At 39.9% G+C, this 17,651-nt stretch overlaps 1 protein-coding gene across 2 annotated transcripts in view; it reads right to left on the reverse strand.

Annotated features, from left to right (window-relative positions):
* Nucleotides 1-17,651, reverse strand: part of LOC141805749 (synaptic vesicle glycoprotein 2C-like) — a 66,818-nt gene that overhangs the window by 16,399 nt on the left and 32,768 nt on the right. For both annotated transcript variants that reach the window (XM_074690939.1, XM_074690938.1), the window contains exons 3-4: nucleotides 10,689-10,869; nucleotides 6,064-6,215 (exon numbers count right to left, since the gene is read on the reverse strand). In XM_074690939.1, coding sequence (XP_074547040.1) covers nucleotides 6,064-6,215; nucleotides 10,689-10,869 — 333 coding nt within the window. The remainder of the gene's footprint in view (nucleotides 1-6,063; nucleotides 6,216-10,688; nucleotides 10,870-17,651) is intronic.

Consider the following 17,651-nt stretch of genomic DNA (forward strand, 5'->3'; position numbering starts at 1 on the left):
ACTTTTCACCTTCTGCAAGAGAAAAGTAGTAACTTTTCTCCAATCAGGTATGTAAACAAAGACTGAAATGAAGAATTTCAATTTGAAAAAAAAAAAAAAAAGATTTTTTGACAAAGAATCCTGATTTTGATATTGTCAAACAAAAAAATCCAGATATATCAATTGGGGTTTTTTTTTCTCCCACCCTATCTATCTATCTATCTATCTATCTATCTATCTATCTATCTATCTATCTATCTATCTATCTATCTATCTATCTATCTATCTATCTATCTATCTATCATCTGTAGATACATCAATGGCATGGTATCATTATAAAACAAGCAGACTTTGTTGTTGTATAATGCAGTCCAACACTTCACTGTAGCTTTATCTTGTGTGTTTCAGTGACACCAGTGACAACAGCAAACATTAACGCATGTTATCCATGTTACACATTTTCCACATGAGTAAAACAAAGTGTCTCAGGAAAAAAAGGTTCCACTCTGTGACTTCTCCTGTGTTCTGTCAATTTTTGCACCTGCATGAAATTGAAGCTTGTGTTTTTCTGATCGGTGAGGATGCTTAAGAGTCACAGATTGACATATTTAAACCTGGAAACTGTATCTTGAACTGGACGTCATAAGAGGAGAGTGAAAATAAGAAATATGGTCTCTTGGTTGTATATCTCAGCCAAGCAGGCAAGCTGCAGTCTATCATCAACCATATTTCACAGAAAGTAGCGGTGTAACTCTGTCCAGGACGGGACACAAACATTTATCTGTGTATTAAAAATATTTGATGGGATTAAGTCCCTTTGAGTCACAACTACTGAGTCAGGAGGACTCTCAACACAAAAAGGTTGAGGACCTGAGGACGCCATAATGAGCTAGCTGGCCTTCAGGCGTTTCTAAGAAAATGTTAAACAAGAATGGAAATGACTGGGATTGAGTGACCTTTGACCTTTGATCACTCAATCTAATCTATTCACCTTAACATCTAGGTTGTAGGATGATGATTTGAGGCAATTATCAGGTCAAACAACACTCAACTTTGAACTTACAGAAATTTCTCCCCAGAGCTTTGTTTTTTTTAAAGGGGTGGAAAATCTAGCATTAGCACTAGCAATAAAGACTCTGCTTCTCATGAGCTCCAAGCTCTTAACAAGGCATGTGTTACCTTTTGAAAAATGAATGGAGATCAAATCTTCTTTTTAAACTCTACTTTTTAACACTACTTTTTTTTCTTCGAGACAACTTTTTACCGGACACAACTGGGCAAGGTCATGTATTATCACTGAGTTACGTAGTGCTACTGTTTGAAACATGACAAAGCGTAATGCAGTGTAGTTTAGTAACCAGCTATATTTACAGCTACTGGTTATGTCCTACCAGTGCTCATCTACCAACTCCAACCTCACCAAGCAGAGCAGACGTAACCTCACAATTTAACCCATGTTTCAGCCTTTAGCTAGGCCTGTCACGATAATCAATAAATCGATTCACCGAACGATAAGTAAAAAAATCCTTGGTAAGTTTGCCAGCCTTGATAAACTGACATGTGCATGCATGTTTGTTTTCCTCCTCTCTTTTGACCAAAGAGGCTGAATGAGAAGATGGCTCACTATGTCTATCTTTCCTAACATCAGGGTGCAAAGGTTCTAAAGCGGATTTATCGGATTTATAGCGGAGTGAGCATCTGTCAAAAATGCGATTTTTGGCATCTTTTGCGACGGGGCTGCTCGCACGTACACACGGAGAGAGCTGAAGCGAGCGTCCTGAGGGGTAAGGAGTAACACACGCTAATATGAATGATGGCACGAAAGATACAGTTCTTAAGCCACCTGCCACAGTCCCAGTGTGGGAATATTTTGTTTTTTATCAGAATGAACAAAGTGTGAGCTCATGAACACCAACGAGCTGATATGTCGCATTTGTTTGAAAATAGTGGCGACGAAGAAGAAGAAGGGGAGGTGCAGCGGAGCCTTGTTCTTTGACAATCCGCTCTTACTGAGGCTTTTGGTCTGCAAAGTAAATAGAAATAAAAGCACCAAATGGTGGGCGCTCAAAGACAGCTCTACATTGCCAAAGAAATGCAGCCCTTCAATACGGGTAAAAGCCGTTTGACAAATGTTTGACAGACAGTACGGATTGACTGGGAAAAAGTACATGTTACAAACAATTCAGGAAATGTATAAACTCCCTTTTATTGAGGCTATAGTTTTTATTGTTGTTGGTTTTTTTGGAGTTTCGTTTTTTTCTACAGACAGGGTCTATGTTTTATTGTTTTTGATTCATATTAATTATTTTCATTGACATGTATTTTTTTCTAAAAGAGAGTCCATTTCATTTTCATTGTATTTTTTTCTCTTTCTTGTTTGTTAAATTTATTATATTTTTGGTTTAATTTATTTTATTTAAAAGATCCTGACCTTTTAGTTACAGTTAAATACTCTTAAGAAATTAAAGTTTCTTGCTTTTGATATGGTGTACTCACTTTATTATCCCATTTATCATAATGACATCAATGAAAAAAATGGAAAATGGAATGAAAAAAAAATGGAAAAAAATAAAAAAAATATTGACAATATCGTTTATCTGCAATAATATTTTGGAAAATTATCGTTTAGCAAGATTTGTTATCGTGACAGGCCTACCTTTAGCCTTTGTTTTAGCCTTTAGCCTGTGCTGAATAACCCTTCCATTAAACTTTCTTCTGTCCTTCTGTACTTTATCTGTCAGACAGTTCAGCTACAGTGTCCACCATCACTACAAAATTAATCACAGAAATCATTTTCAGCAGAGGAAAACCCAGATCCGTCCTCTCACTGGCAGGGTGTTCCTATAGAGCAGGGATCTCAAACTCATGCCATGGAGGGCCAAGAGGCTGCAGGTTTTCTTTCCAGCCAAAAACTCCACCAGCTGATTTCACTGATTACTTCACATTCAAGCAGTGAGCAGGGACTAATCAGGGAAATCAGCTGGTGTAGTTTTTGGTTAGAAAGAAAACCTGCAGCCTCTTGGCCCTCCATGACACAAGTTTGAGATCCCTGCTATAGAGACTTTGCACCATAAACCAATCCGGTTCTGTCTAGCCTAATTGTGAAGCTTAGAAAAAGTATGTAGAAATTACCTTTATTGGGGCTGATAATCTTATTTTGAATTGTGGATTGTGATCAGGCATAGAAGGAACTTTTTCAAAACCACTCAGAAAGTCCTCACAGTTCTTTTAAATGAGAAGGAGATAATACGTGTTGACCAGCAGCTCTTGGTCACCTCATCAACCCCATGTTCAAACATTATAAAGTCACACACTCAGGGAATCGCCTCCAGCAAAGACAAGAGTCCCGTTGGCCTCAATCCAAGATCAAACTCCATTATCGCAGATCAACACCGCCTTGAAAATGCCAAACAAAGGAACTCTTCCTCCTTATTCATCCTCTCCCTCTCCTCCTCCTTCTTTTATTACTCTTTCTCTCTGTCCTTTTCCCTTTGTTTTCTCCCGTCAGCCCCTCGAGCTCTATCCCTTCACCTTTCGATTATCCCCGACACAGGCCACATAAATCAAGTGCTCTCTCCCCCTCGTCCTCCCAATCTCTTCCCCTGCTCCTCTTCTCCTCGTCTAGCGGCCTCCGTGCTGGATTGATTTCATTTTAGCTCGTTTTGTCCTTATCCCTCTGACACACACCTCTTTCTTTCTCTGTTATCCTCCTGTGTTGCCTTACTGTACATGATGAGAAAAGAAAAGCTTTTACGTTCCCTTCTGTTATATATTTTTCTGCCTCTGAGGATGTCACAGAAAATGCATGAAATGAACAGTCTGCAGATACTGTGAGTTTTTGTTGATTTGAAATAAAAAGTCAGGAATAATAAATCAGAGAAAATCCTTCTTGTGCATATTCCCCATGTAGGTTGCTTTGTTGCTTTTGCGCCTGCTGTTATCGCCACCTGCTCTGTGTTTGTGAGCGCCCTGCAGAGTCTCCATTTCTAAATTAAGCCCTTGGACTATAGGGAGGTGTCTGCAATGTTGCAATGTATATGCATCACTTCAGCAGGGAGTGTGTAACGAGCAGAGCCACACCGCCCGGTTATTGCCGTTTCTATCTGCAGCAGTGTTTAAACTGGTGAAGCGAGTGATTCCTGACAGTGGGGATCTTCAGTTTTCAGACGGGCTCTCTAGAGCTGAAAGCAGACGTACATTAAGACATTTTGTCCACATTTTATGCTCTTCTAGTTTCTCCCTGACTTCATTTCTTTATTCTCATATTTAAGCATGATTTGTTTTTGCAGATGGGGCATGTCCTGTGATTCTTAGGATATGAATCATTCACTGTAAAATGGAGAAACAAAATGTATCAGAAGCTCAAAAAAGTCAGAATAAGCTGAATTTGCCATTAGCCCATTCCACAAACTAAGCTCTGCCGCTACTCCCACAAATGCATGTCTCTTACAAATGTGTCACCAGGGAAAATTAAAAAGGCTTTCCAGCATTTTAAGATCTAGAGCATTGGGTATTTTTAACTTTTTGTGCTCAGCTTGAGTTAAATATTTCTTATCGCTCAAATCACTTGTCCACTAGTTTAACTTACATTCTAGTTACTGGAAGTTTTAAAATGATTCTGAACAGATTAACTCTTTTTCTGATGCCTCTTAAAAACCTGCAAAGTGACACCAATGATATGATTGGTTATCAATTAACGCTCTGCTTGTGAAAGACGCCTGATGCTCCCAGCCCAGCGCGGCTCCAAATCACTAGCCAGACTCTTCTCCTCTGTTGTGCCCAAATGGTGGAATTAATTACCAAACTCTATACGATCCGCAGTCCCTTTCTACTTTTAAGAAATGTCTGAAAACTCATCTGTTCAGGGAACACTTGTGCACTTAAGCTGACCCTTCTCCTCTTTGCCCTCAGGGGTAGAATGAGTCAGTAGGTCTAAGACTCAGATCTTATAATTTTTTAACACTATTACTGAATTTTGTTGAAGATTGAGGTATACTGTTGCAGCAATTTATTATGGTTTGTTGGCTTGTTGATTATTGTACCCCCCCCCCCCCCCCAAAAAAAACAAAAAACAAAAAAAAACTTGCACTTAATGGTAGCACCTACAGCCGAATAACTTGTAGCACTGTCGCACTAACCAGGTGTTTTCTTCTGTCTAAATTCTTGCTTGTGTTGTACGTTGCTTTGGACAAAAGCGTCTGCCAAATGAAACCGTAAACTGTAATCTGTTATTTTTGAACCTGCGTTCAAGGTCAGTTTTTCCAACTCTAGCTCCAGTAACTTCTTCCCCAGCTAAATAGCTCCTGTGGCACATTGTCTCAGTTTCCAATGAGGATTACGGCTGAAACACCAGATACATCTGCAGTGCGACTCCGTTGTGCTGCGTCTGGACTGCGTTTGTCAACTTACACTGGCTGCGTGTTCAGTCCGACGAGCTGTGTGACTGACAGACAGCTGGAGTCACAGACTGAGATTTCCCGTGCTTCCCACTCCATTGATAAGTCTCTCTTTATTCATGTTAGGCTGTAAAATCTCAAACCTGTTGACTCCTAGTCTGGCCCCACTCATTATGTCCGTTAATCATCATAGTCAAGCTAAATATGAACTGATTTTGACATGGTTTGTTTAATTTTAAAAGTCACTGAGTGTTTTTAGGTATTTTCCAGACATGACTTCCTGTCCCGCTCGATCTTTCCTACTCTAAATTTATGCATCACAGCTCCGCATCACCAAAAGTAGGATAGTTGCGTATTACCTGTAACACGACGGACTAGCCGCGCAGACGTACTGCAACAGAACGGATCCAGTGCGAGTTGACACATTGATTTGAATGAAACTTATTTAATGTTTACCATGACCAGACCAATGACGTCTGAAAAGGAAGTTTCACTACATCTCCAGACCAGTAGAGGGCATTAAAAGAAAGACAAAGGCTCTAAACAAAGATGAAGCCACTGGAACTTTAAGTTCTTAGAAAAAAATTCTCAGGAACCACATGGTTCTTGTGGTTTAGAAAATTTCAGGTAAGTTCCTTGAAAACTTCCATTGTAATTTTCCATCAACTTCGAAAATGCGTTCTCTTACCGTAGTGCGGGATAATGGCCCAGGCCATGGCCGAGGCGTAGATACCTCCGATCATCCAGAACATGCAGAGCCAGCTCAGGTGCTCTCCTCTCTTCTCCCGAGCCAGAACCTCTGCAAAGTATGAGAACACGATGGGTACCGCCCCGCCAATCCTGTAAAGAGAGGATGAGCTTCAGTAATCAACAGTTCACTTATCAAGATTAGTGTGTAAAAACAGAGTTATGTCAACTCTACATGTTATTCACTTGTGGGTATAAATTCATCACGTTTGGTGTGAATACATCATAAAAGTGAGACTATTCAAACTCCCCACAGTGTAACTGAGTTTGATTAAAGAGGTGTTAATTTGTTTCTACAGTAGTTTTCTGATATGTCGCAGTGCTCTCACTGAGCCGACACCAAACCTGTTCCTTTCTTCTTTGTTTGATCGCTCAGCTTCACACAGTTTACAGCTCGAGCAGATTGCGATATTATGGTCTGCAGAAGATATTCCCTGAACTCTGTGCGTCCAATTCAAGCGTTCAGTGTGAGCCAGAGAGGGAGACTGAGCGAAACACATTGTTCCTCTTTCATGAGAGAAATATCAATCCCTCAAAATGCTTTTCAAAGACTTAACTTTTTCCCTCTATTTTTAACTTATGATGTCTAATGTCATCAGTCTTGTTTTAAAAGAGGGGGTATTGTGTTGTTTTCAGGCTTTATTTTGCCCCTCTTTCTCTGTAGTAGCTTTACATGATACATATCTCAAAGACCCTATGTCACTCATACAGGTTTTAAAGAAGCTCTTATATCAGCCTCTGCGTGAAACACTGTCTCTTTAAGGCTTCCAGTTCCACAAACCCACCTCCTCTGATTGGCCAGCCTTCTGGAGGCCTGTGTCAGAGGCCCAGCCCCTCCAACATTTCATGTGTTGACATCATCATTTTAGCAAGTATCATGATAATCTTGTTAAAACCTTGTGCATTTAAAAAAAAAAAAAAAAGGGGTTGTGTTTTGATCAGTTTACAGACAAATTCAGAGATTTCTGAATATGCACAAGTTCGAAAATCCGTACACCCAGCTTTAATACTTCATATCCATGTTTCAGAAACAGAAAAGCGGAAGACCCCTTCTTAAATCACATATCCTTATATTCATTAGGGAGACCCGCTGAAACTGTGTGATTTGACAAATTAGCAGTTTAATCTCCTTTTTTTCTACTTTGTTGCCTCGTCTGCAGGCCAAGTTAATGAGGTGAGAAAAATCTTAATGAAAGCAGCAGGACGTGGTCAAAGTGAAGAGTAAACTCAGTCGTATGTCTCTCAGATTAAGGTTGTTCAGAAAGAAAAACCTCAGCATTCATTTTTCAATCTGTTCCTGAATGTTTCACATCCCCAAAGCTTCGTTCATGAGCATAAATCACTTTAAACACCACCATCAACACACACATGCATACAGATTAAGAATTAAGTGATAGAGTAAAAGCTAAAGCTACTAATTAAAGATTTAACACAGTCATTAAAGAGAGAGCTACTTTTTTATCAAAGCTTTCTGCTTTTACAGCTGTAATCAAACCGTGAACCCAGAGCAGATCAGGTGACTTAAACAGAGCGTAATGACAACAGGCTCATTGATACAAAGATATGTAAACAACGCACTCCCTCATTTTGTCTGTGTAATCTGAGCATTTTGATTCAAACAGCGTCTGAGGAGAAGCAGCAGCACAGCAGGGTAATACTTTACAAACCAAGTTTCACAATGACCTTTCAGCGGTAGCTAAATCATCCAAGGTCTCCTACTTTCTGAACAAGCGGAGCGGCTATTTACAGGCTTTAAAAGATAAGAGGAAGAAGAAATAAAAACCTGAATCAAGCTGACTGTGTTTTTCCTTTGACCAGTTGGAAATTACTTTAGGTGCAAACCTACCTCCTGCTCACTTGTGGTCACTTGCATACAAAAATCCGCCCAATAAGCTTTCATCCATTAAAAATGTTTAATAATAAAAAAAAACAGGATTTTTTTTTACTGACAATTTGTCAAGATAGACTGAGTCCTGGTCTGGATGAAATTTAAGCTTAAAATGTATTCTGATTCTGTGACAAGAATCACCCAAAGTTCACATAGAAGACCAGTAACACTTCTTATTGATGGAACCAGCAGATATCATCCATTACATCAGCACCCAGGAGTCTTTTCACCTCATCACACACATTTTCACACCAACATAACGATTTCCACAGGAGTTAAATTGTTGAGGAGTGAGATATCCTACTTCTTATTTTACTATCTTTGCTTATGCATCTCTCAAGGCATTTGTTTGCTCTTGCATGTGCAGCAGGATCTTGTTCACAAATAGCAATGCATTTAGAATAACCCAGACCACATCAGCAAGCACACATGGGTAACTTTAACCATAGAGTATGTTGCAGTACTGCTTTTGACCACTAGGTACAGAGTTGACTTTAATGTAGCTATTATCTGTTGGAATCATAGACAGTAAAAAAATGGATGTCCACTTGCTTGGCTCAAAGTGAGGTCTCCACAAAAACTGCTCCCCCTGGTGGCTGGCTGCAGTATAGGTTAAAAAATCCAGCTTTCCAGCCATTCCAGATGGGCTGTGGTCAAACTTTAAAAAATTAATACTCCTCATAGAAATTTTTCTCATGTCCGATTGTTGTGGTGATTTGAAGATATCATTTGACTGTCTTGTATTCAAGTCCGTCCTTTTCCTGAAAAGTTTTGTTTTCATTAGTTATACGAGGTTAACGCTTAACGATGATTGACAGCTGCTGTTCTTGTGTCTTTGTATTTTTTTCAGGGATCGTAAAATATGTCGGGAGGTAGAGTCAAGACGTGATTAGACTCTCGAAAGAAAAAAAATAAATATCATTTTTGTCACCCAGCTCCACTCAGATTCTCCCAGAATCCCTCACAGTCTCTACTGCGCAGACTCTGGCTACACAACTGCTACAATGGCTGCGCCTGTGACGGGGGTATTTTGACTTCAAAACCGAACAATGATAAATGGCAGAGCCACACTGTCCACTCTATATACATACATGGCTGGAATGTGAATGACAGGTCATTTGGGAATCAGGATTTTATGGAGCATGTTTGAAGTTGTTTATGGGAGGAACTATCAGTTGTTCCCAGTAGGTGGTGCAATTCCTGTGCCTTAAATACATTTCGTTGACTTCCGATAGATCTTGTGGGTAAAATTTGGTAAAAACTGGATAAAGTTTTTGAAGCTAACACCAAGATTGGATCTTATATAAAGGAGTTACATTGACTTCCTGGTTCAGGGTGAGACATCAGAGTTTGACACAGCCCCCAAAGACATACCCTTTGAGGTATGAGAAATTATTCTTCAACTTTTCATCTTTAGTGTGTGTACATCACACAAAACAATTTTGAAGTTGATTGGATAAAAAGCCTTAGATCAGTTTGTTCAAATACGTACCCAAAATCATCATTTTTTTTTGAGACCTTGCCGACCCTTTGGTCAGACTCAGGCTCTAAATATGTTACTGAGGAGTGAGACATCTTGCCTAAGTCCCAGCTCTGCTGTGTGGCACATGCGCAAAAAAGGTTCCAAAAAAGAGCAAATGAACACAAAATAGCAAAAACTGAAATCTAAACAAGTGTTTATGTGTTATTTCTTTTAAAAACGGTCTGAACAGATTAATTATGAGCCACATTCACCTGACAAGTCTAGAAAAATGTCTTATTTAGAGACATCAAAGGGCAAAAATCACACCTGATTTGCTTGTCAAGAGTAGAAAATCTGGCAGTAGAGTGAGAAAAATGTGCTTTTCAGTTTCGTGTATTATGACATTTTTCTTACTTCAAGACACTGAAGGACATTTTTCTTTCCCCTCTGACATTTTTTTTCTCCTTTTACCAATTCAGGTATTTTGTTTCCCAAGATCTGGAAGTCAGAATTGGCCCCATAATGGGGGGATGTCAGCATATATTCATGTTTGAAGGAAGAAAACAACTATCCAGAGTTAAAAGCAAATTTGAGGTTTCTTGTCCTTTGCCTCTAAATCTTTGTTGTAAACCTCTTTCGTTTTGGGTGGAAGTTTTGGGCTCACACAAGCAGCCCACCTGGTAGAATTCTGGAAGTTTTCAGGAATTTTGTGCACGTGTGAATATGGTTTCAAACAGCTGGGCTGGAAATATCGTTCTCTGGAATTTTTTTTTATCAAATACACATGATACTATACACAAACATGTCAATGCCCAAAGGTACAACAAAGGTTTGAGGTGCCTCTGATTTTTGTGCATGTTTTATATTATTATCTGCATCCTGCTTGCTCAGCAGCTTGTTTTTTATGGAGGTGACCTTTCAGAGTCATATCTATCCAGAGACGTCAGTCTATAGAGACGAAGGATGGGTCTTTATGAAGGATGTGGGCAGCCAAGCAGACCCTAGCAGCTCTAAAACACACAGATGTTCATTTTCTGTACTCAGCTCGTTTTGTTTTTTCCTCCTCTCCCTCAGGTCAGGGGACAGAGATGTGCTGTCACACTAACCTACTGTCATGTTCTCTGACTTTGAAGGAGAGTAGACAGCAGAGGAACCACTGGGAGCGTAAGGAGACCTCAGAGGAGCTTCAGAGAAAAGAAGAGATCAGAGGACTCACCCAAAGCCGGACACCATGCGGCAGAAGAGGAACATGCTGTAGCCTTGGACGAAGGAGGAGAGGAAAGCGAAGAAGCCGTTGACAGACATGGATATCAGCAGGCACTGTCTGCGGCCCACTTTATCCGACAGGCCGCCCCAGAAGAAGGCTCCAAACATCATCCCCAGATACACAATGCTGCCTGGAAAACAGAGGAGACGTTAAAGACCTGAAACTATCTGGAGACGGACATTTCATCAGAAAAGTGCTGATGGAGAAACACAAACTACACGTCAGGTGTGCAGCACCAAAAGTTACATGAACATTACACATAACTGAGGTCTCACACACACACACACACACACACACACACACAAACACACACACACACACACAGAGCAGCCAATCTTCCACTAACACATAAAGTGGTGCCTTGCAGGTGCATCAGCTGAGTAATATAGAGCTCCTGCTGAAATTGGTCCTGTTGTTTCCTGGCTGTAGACAGACCACTGAGAGGTCACATAAAGTATACGTCCATAAAAATAGCAGAGCGAGAATCAATTAACTCAACACTGTACATCAGTTTGACCAAAGTCATGGTTTCCAGTTCATGACTCTGATTATGGTGATTGGTGTGTCTGCACTGCACAGACTATGGAAGGCGAGATTGTCATCTGACAACAATGTGTACAGAGGGTTAAGTTAAAACAGCTGCAGAGAGGTCTCTGCTTTCAAATTCCCTTTTTTTTTCCTTTTTGTTTGTTTGTTTGTTTTTGCTGAAATTCAAGCACATCAAGTCCAGTGAAAAGCTTTAAACAGAACAAAAGTAAGTGGTAAACTGCCAGAGGTTAAAGATGCTATGAACAGGATCTGTTTTAATTGCACTCCCTCGCCACCTTGTGGCCTGGAGTCTTCGCACACTGTCGTTAATTACTTTTAGCGAGGCGTGTGTTAGCTTTGGAATTAAATAGAGATCAAATAGAAACACATTTTCTTTATTCAAGGTAACCTGTTACTGGATACGACACACCAAGGTAAGTTATTTATCATTACAGTTACATAGTGCTAGGGTTTGAAACGTGACATCAAGCAAAAAGTGTAGCAGCCAGCTATATGTATAGCAACATCAACAGCCTGCTGGTCTGACGCATCTGTAGCCATTTATATTTAGCGCAGTTAGCAGTCCGGTGCTCTAAGACATGCCCATAATGTGTATCATTAGTAAATCCTGGTTATGTCCTACCAGTCATCTACAAAGCAGAGCTAACACAACCTCACTCTTCATTTTATTGATAGACTCAAGTAGGGATGCACGATATTATCGGCACAATATCGGTATTGGCTGATAAAAGCTTAAAAACACGTTTATCAGTATCGGCAGGTATGTAAATTTCTGTCGATATGCACAGCCGATATTATTATTATTATTATTATTACTATTATTATTATTATTATTATTTTCCATCTGAAAAATAAGCTCCTTAAATAAAATGTAGCACTTCATTTATTTGCACTGCAGAGGTCTGTGTCTGTCACCAGGTTGTTACAGTAGCTCTAAAATAATCAAATGCAACTTGGTTATGTTTAAAAATGCATTGTACATTTAAAGTTCATGTGATCTAAAGAAATTATTTTTCTGTATTTCAATACTGAATGTCTTGAGTTTGAAAAAATAATACATTTCTTATTTATGGTAAAATCAAATGTTTTTTGTCTTGTTTTATGTGCGTTTCTCAAACAAATAAGACCGTCACAATAAGAGTAACATAAATACATAAACATAAATTCCAGTACAGGATTGACTTAGCTTTCTTTACAGTGAAAAAAACAAACAAACTTGTGATTATCGGTATCGGCCAAAAGGGGTTTCGATATATCGGCATATCGGATATCGGCAAAAATCCAATATCGTGCATCCCTACTCTCAAGTTTGAACAGACCACTGCAGAATAACTGCTGAATGTGGGTTGAAATGGACATTATCACAAACAGTTAAGCCCCGGTGTTATAGAGTGATACAGCCTCAGGTAAAGGCTAATTAGCCTTTACCTGAGGCTGTGATGCATCAGTTTACTGTATTCAGCTGGACAGGGAGGAGTTCACAGAGACCACCTAAAAACAGCCAGTGACTTTAAAATAAAACAAAATGTGCCAAAACCAGATTGTATTTGGCTTATTTAGGTCAGTGGTCAAAAGGTATGATGTTCTACAGCCCAACATAATTGAGGAGATGATGATCATTAGAGTGGGAAGCGCCAGCGCCTGTCTGGAAGTCCTGCAACATGCTGTCCATGAGGGGTAAAAGAGTACGCAGTCAACACACGACGGAGCGAAGTCAGACCAGAGGTACATCTGGTGTATTCCAGGGGTAAGAAAAGTGGCTTTCCTGGGCCATGAAACACCATCAACGGACTACTGAAGACAGGAAGATGGTGCTATGGACTAATGAAGCAACATTTGAAATCTTTGCTTCATCATGCAGGATTTTGGTAGGCTTGAGTCGGCTTAAAGATGGTTCCTTCTTTGGGAGTGTGTTTTGATTGTCTTTTTTTACAGACAATCTGTACCATATATTGCTGATTGTTAAATAAATATAAAAACAACAACTCATCCTTCCTCCTGAGGCAGTATTTGACCTTACAGCTCTTTCTTCTCTTTGCTGCTTCTCCTCTGCAAGAAGTCTGGGGTCATTTCTCTTCCTGTCCCCTGCACCACGCAGCATAAAGGACAGGTTTACAGAGACGAGCGGGGGGGTTGTCAGGCCAGTAAATAATTCACTTTACCTTCTATGTGCTAATAAAAATGCTAATGTGCGTGGAGGGAGGGGTGTTTGTTTGACAATGCAGCAGAAAGAACGCAGACAGAAGAGAGGAACTCTTTTTTTTCTTCCTCCGTGTTTGAGGTGATGGGACCGATACGCTGAAAGTAGAGAGTCTTATCAAGCGGCGCAGACATGATGCTGAGAGCCAGTGATTCATTACAGGTGACAGCCTCTGGATCTATCTATGCACAGCTGGTGCAGAGAGGACTCAGGATATACGCCGAGCTAACAGCACCACTGCTGGCTCACAAATATCAAAGAGCATCAAAAAGTGCTGCATTCGGCACAAACTGGTCACATCTTCTGATCTGTGTAGCTACTCACAAACACGGCGTGTGGAAGAAGATGCTATCTGGGTAACAGCGGCTCATTTGTTTTATGGCTCCCCTTGCAGTGAGGGTTTGTAACTGTAATAAAGGGGGAGGGTGTGGGGTGATGGGGCATCGGAGACACAGTATGAATCTTACTGAGATTGGATTTGTGGTTTCCAGCAGGGTTCAAACTCGGGTCAGACCCTTAAACCTCCTCTTGCGTTAAGGTTGCAGCCTTTATGTAAATGAGAGAGGGTGGGTTAAAATCTGTGAAGCAAAGAGGCGAGAGATGTGTTTATATGTTCAGCCTTGTAGAGGTAACATGCTAACAGCTTCAAGCATCTTTCCTGTTCAATAAAACTGTGGAGATTTTCACATTGTCTGGGCTTTTACTGTGTGTACTGACCCTGCCTTTATTGGCACCCTGATCCTGAGAAAGGCTTTTAATTGATATCAATTAAAAAGTTCTACAAATTTACCAGTCTTTATTTCCAAGTCCCCAATGTTTCCTCCAAGAAAGGTTTCTCTTTTTGTGACACAAACTCAACAGTCGGACAGCATCCAGACTCTACAGTTTTCTCTGCTACTTTGGTAAAGCTAATGATTTGTTGACTTGCAGGGAAAACAGTTGGTGAATTCGGACATCTAATTTAGACCATACAGCCATACGGGGCTTTTAAATGAGACCCTGCCTTTAACCCCTTGATGCCTGTTGTTGTTGTTTGGCACATACCCTGTCAGGACTTGTTGCAAATGAAATGACCTTTGTACCTCATTATTACCTTTTAATTCATATTTTACACATACTGAAGATCATATCAGGTCCACTATGTAACAATATTTTATATATATATATATATATAGTATAATATCAGATAATTTAACTCAATTATAACTATTGTGTGCACTATACTCGAACTTACAATCTCCACTCAATCTGTAAGAATGTAAAAACACATAAAAAAATAGGGATGCACGATATTGGATTTTTGCCGATATTCGATATGCCGATATATCGAAACCCCTTTTGGCCGATACCGATACCGATAATCACAAGTTTGTTTTTTCACTGTAAAGAAAGCTAAGTCTATCCTGTACTGGAATTTATATGTTACTCTTATTGTGACGGTCTACTTTGTTTAAGAAACACACATAAAACAAGACAAAAAACATTTGATTTTACCATGACTAAGAAATGCATTATTTTTTCAAACTCAAGACATTCAGTATTGAAATACAGAAAAATAATTTCTTTAGATCACATGAACTTTAAATGAACAATGCATTTTTAAACATAACCCAGTTGCATTTGATTATTTCAGAGCTACTGTAACAACCTGGTGACAGACACAGAGCTCTGCAGTGCAAACAAATGAAGTGCTACATAGGGCTGGACAATTAATTGGATTTTGATCGTGATTTCAATTTTGCCATCTGACAATCATAAAAACAATATAATTGAAGAAAAACAATTTATATGCCACACAGTGTAGATGTATGCAAGTTCCTGTGCTTCATAGCTCTTCTGTGTTCCATGTGCAGCCACATCGAGTGTGTGTGACTTATGTGTATCAATAATACTGTATGTGCCACTTGCTGGTTCTTTAAAGTTGTGTTTAAATCAGTACTGAAGTTTTTGAATAAATGAATAATTGTGTGTATTAATTGTGATTTTAATATCACTTAAAATAATTGGGATTCTTATTTTTACCATATTCGCCCAGCCCTAGTGCTACATTTTATTTAAGGAGCTTATTTTTCAGATGGAAAATAATAATAATCCTAACTGAATAGCACCTTATCGGCTGTACATATCGGCAGAAATTTTCATATCTGCCGATACCGATAAACATGTTTCTAAGCTTTTATCAGCTGATACCTATATTGTGACGATAATATCGTGCATCCCTAATAAAAACAATCTGTTTTTATAATTGTTAATTAATGCAGGCAGTAAGGGGTAAGGGGACACAGTTCTCAGTCTCAATCTCAAATTAAAGAGCAGAATCGTTGTTGGTCGATCCCAAAGCCCAGGTATTGACATTGGTATCTTGAAAAGTTGGATTCATGCATCCCTCCAAGAGACTAGGACAGATTTTCCAGGGGTTACCGTCCCATTACTCTCGCAAGCACTGGTTCTACCCCATTGTCTCCTAGGATGTGCCTGACCAAATGAGGCCTTTAAGAGCAGTTTTATCCAGAAGCCTGGACCACCTCAACTAGCTCATTTCAATCTAAAGGTATAGCAGCTCTACCCAAAGCTCCCTTCAGAGCTTAGGGTAGAGCTCATGGCCATTGGCAACAAACTAGAACACCTAAATAGCAAAACAGTCTGGTCCCGCAGTCTCCCAAACAAGATTCCACTATACTGAACTTCTTAACTCAAGGAAAGGCTCACTCTCTGCATGGAAAAAATAATCCCTTTTTTCTCTAAGACCTGCCCTCTCATTTGACGTAATACGTAATACTGAAAAAAACAACTTAATCTCTTTAAACACAAGAAATTTTCTGTGCTGAAGCCCAGAAGTTTGATTCCATGACACAGACGATCTAATGAAAGTTGTTCTGGTCTCACCTGAGCTACAGTGCTAATCTTCTCCCATCAGAGGGAGTCTGAGCTCTCTTAAACGGTACACTGTGCAGCTTTACTTTGCATCCAGAGGGATTCATTCAGCTAATTCTTAAATTGTCTGCACGCACCCTGCTTTTTTTCCTCCTTTCAGTAATTAGCTCTTCTGTTTGAGCGTAATTCTCTGTTGACGTCTTTCTGCTCTGTTTTTCTCACAGTCCGGGCACGGATGAGAGGCAGACAGACAGTGGTCGGCAGAATTTCCTCAGCGGGACCGTTCAGGACATTTTGTGCGAGCTGGAGGGTTTCAACAGCTGAGGGGATTCCCAGAGGACAGTGTGTGATTGACAGGTGGGTAGCAGCAGGGAGGAAGAAGAGAGGAGAGGAGGAGGAGGAGGAGGATACACTCATGGGAGCAAGGCTTTTTCCTCAGGTTTTAATTACATTAACACCTGCTGATTTGTATTTGTAATGTTGCTGTTTACTCAAAGCTTCATACACTGTTAAACTGAATTTTCACCTCCTACAGGGATCCATCCAGGTTAGGAGCAAACAATTACCACAGCAAAAAATGTATTAACTCTTCACTTTTATCGACAGGCTGGGATGAGTTCATGAGCAGTCAGGACTTTACTTCCCTTTCCTTCTACCCATACATGAAATGTTGTCCCATTCTTGCCTGAAAGAGGATTTCAGCTGCTCGACAGTTTGAGATATCCTTTGTTGTTGTTTTTTATGTCATGATAAATCAAATGTTCTCAAAGGGTGACAAGTTGTGACTGCAGGAAGGCCAGATTAGCCCCTGGACTGTTCTACTTCTGAGCCATCCTGCTGTAATACTTGCTGAATGTGATTCATCTTTATCTCTAGCTCATACTGTCCATGGCTCCAACTCAACAAACACCATATGATATCACTTACATAAAAAACAAAAAAAAAAATAAAGAGCTCCAGCTGCATCTATATCAACCTTCGTCATCAGAATGTTGCTTCCTCTCCGTGTGAACTAAAACTAGTTTGATACCTAAGCAGCTTCATTTATCATAAAAGCACTATCTAAGCAGAGGGAGACATTCTGGGACAGAAGTCTGTTCCTCTTTTTATGAGGTATGACAGTAGTTGGACTTCTGCATGTATTCATGTTGCTAGGCGCCGCCCTGTTGGCTGTAGCTGCTCTCTCTTCTCTGTCCGTTTCTTGTAATTTTTTCGTCTCTTTTTCGTAATCTTTGCATTTGGAGTGGCTCATTACTTTGTATGGCTCATTTGTTGGTCGTGGACACCAA

The sequence above is a fragment of the Halichoeres trimaculatus genome, unplaced genomic scaffold (genome assembly GCF_033239565.1).
Source record: "Halichoeres trimaculatus isolate MK-OKI-2021-1 unplaced genomic scaffold, fHalTri1.1 fHalTri1_scaffold_16, whole genome shotgun sequence".
Taxonomy (NCBI): Eukaryota; Metazoa; Chordata; class Actinopteri; order Labriformes; family Labridae; genus Halichoeres; species Halichoeres trimaculatus.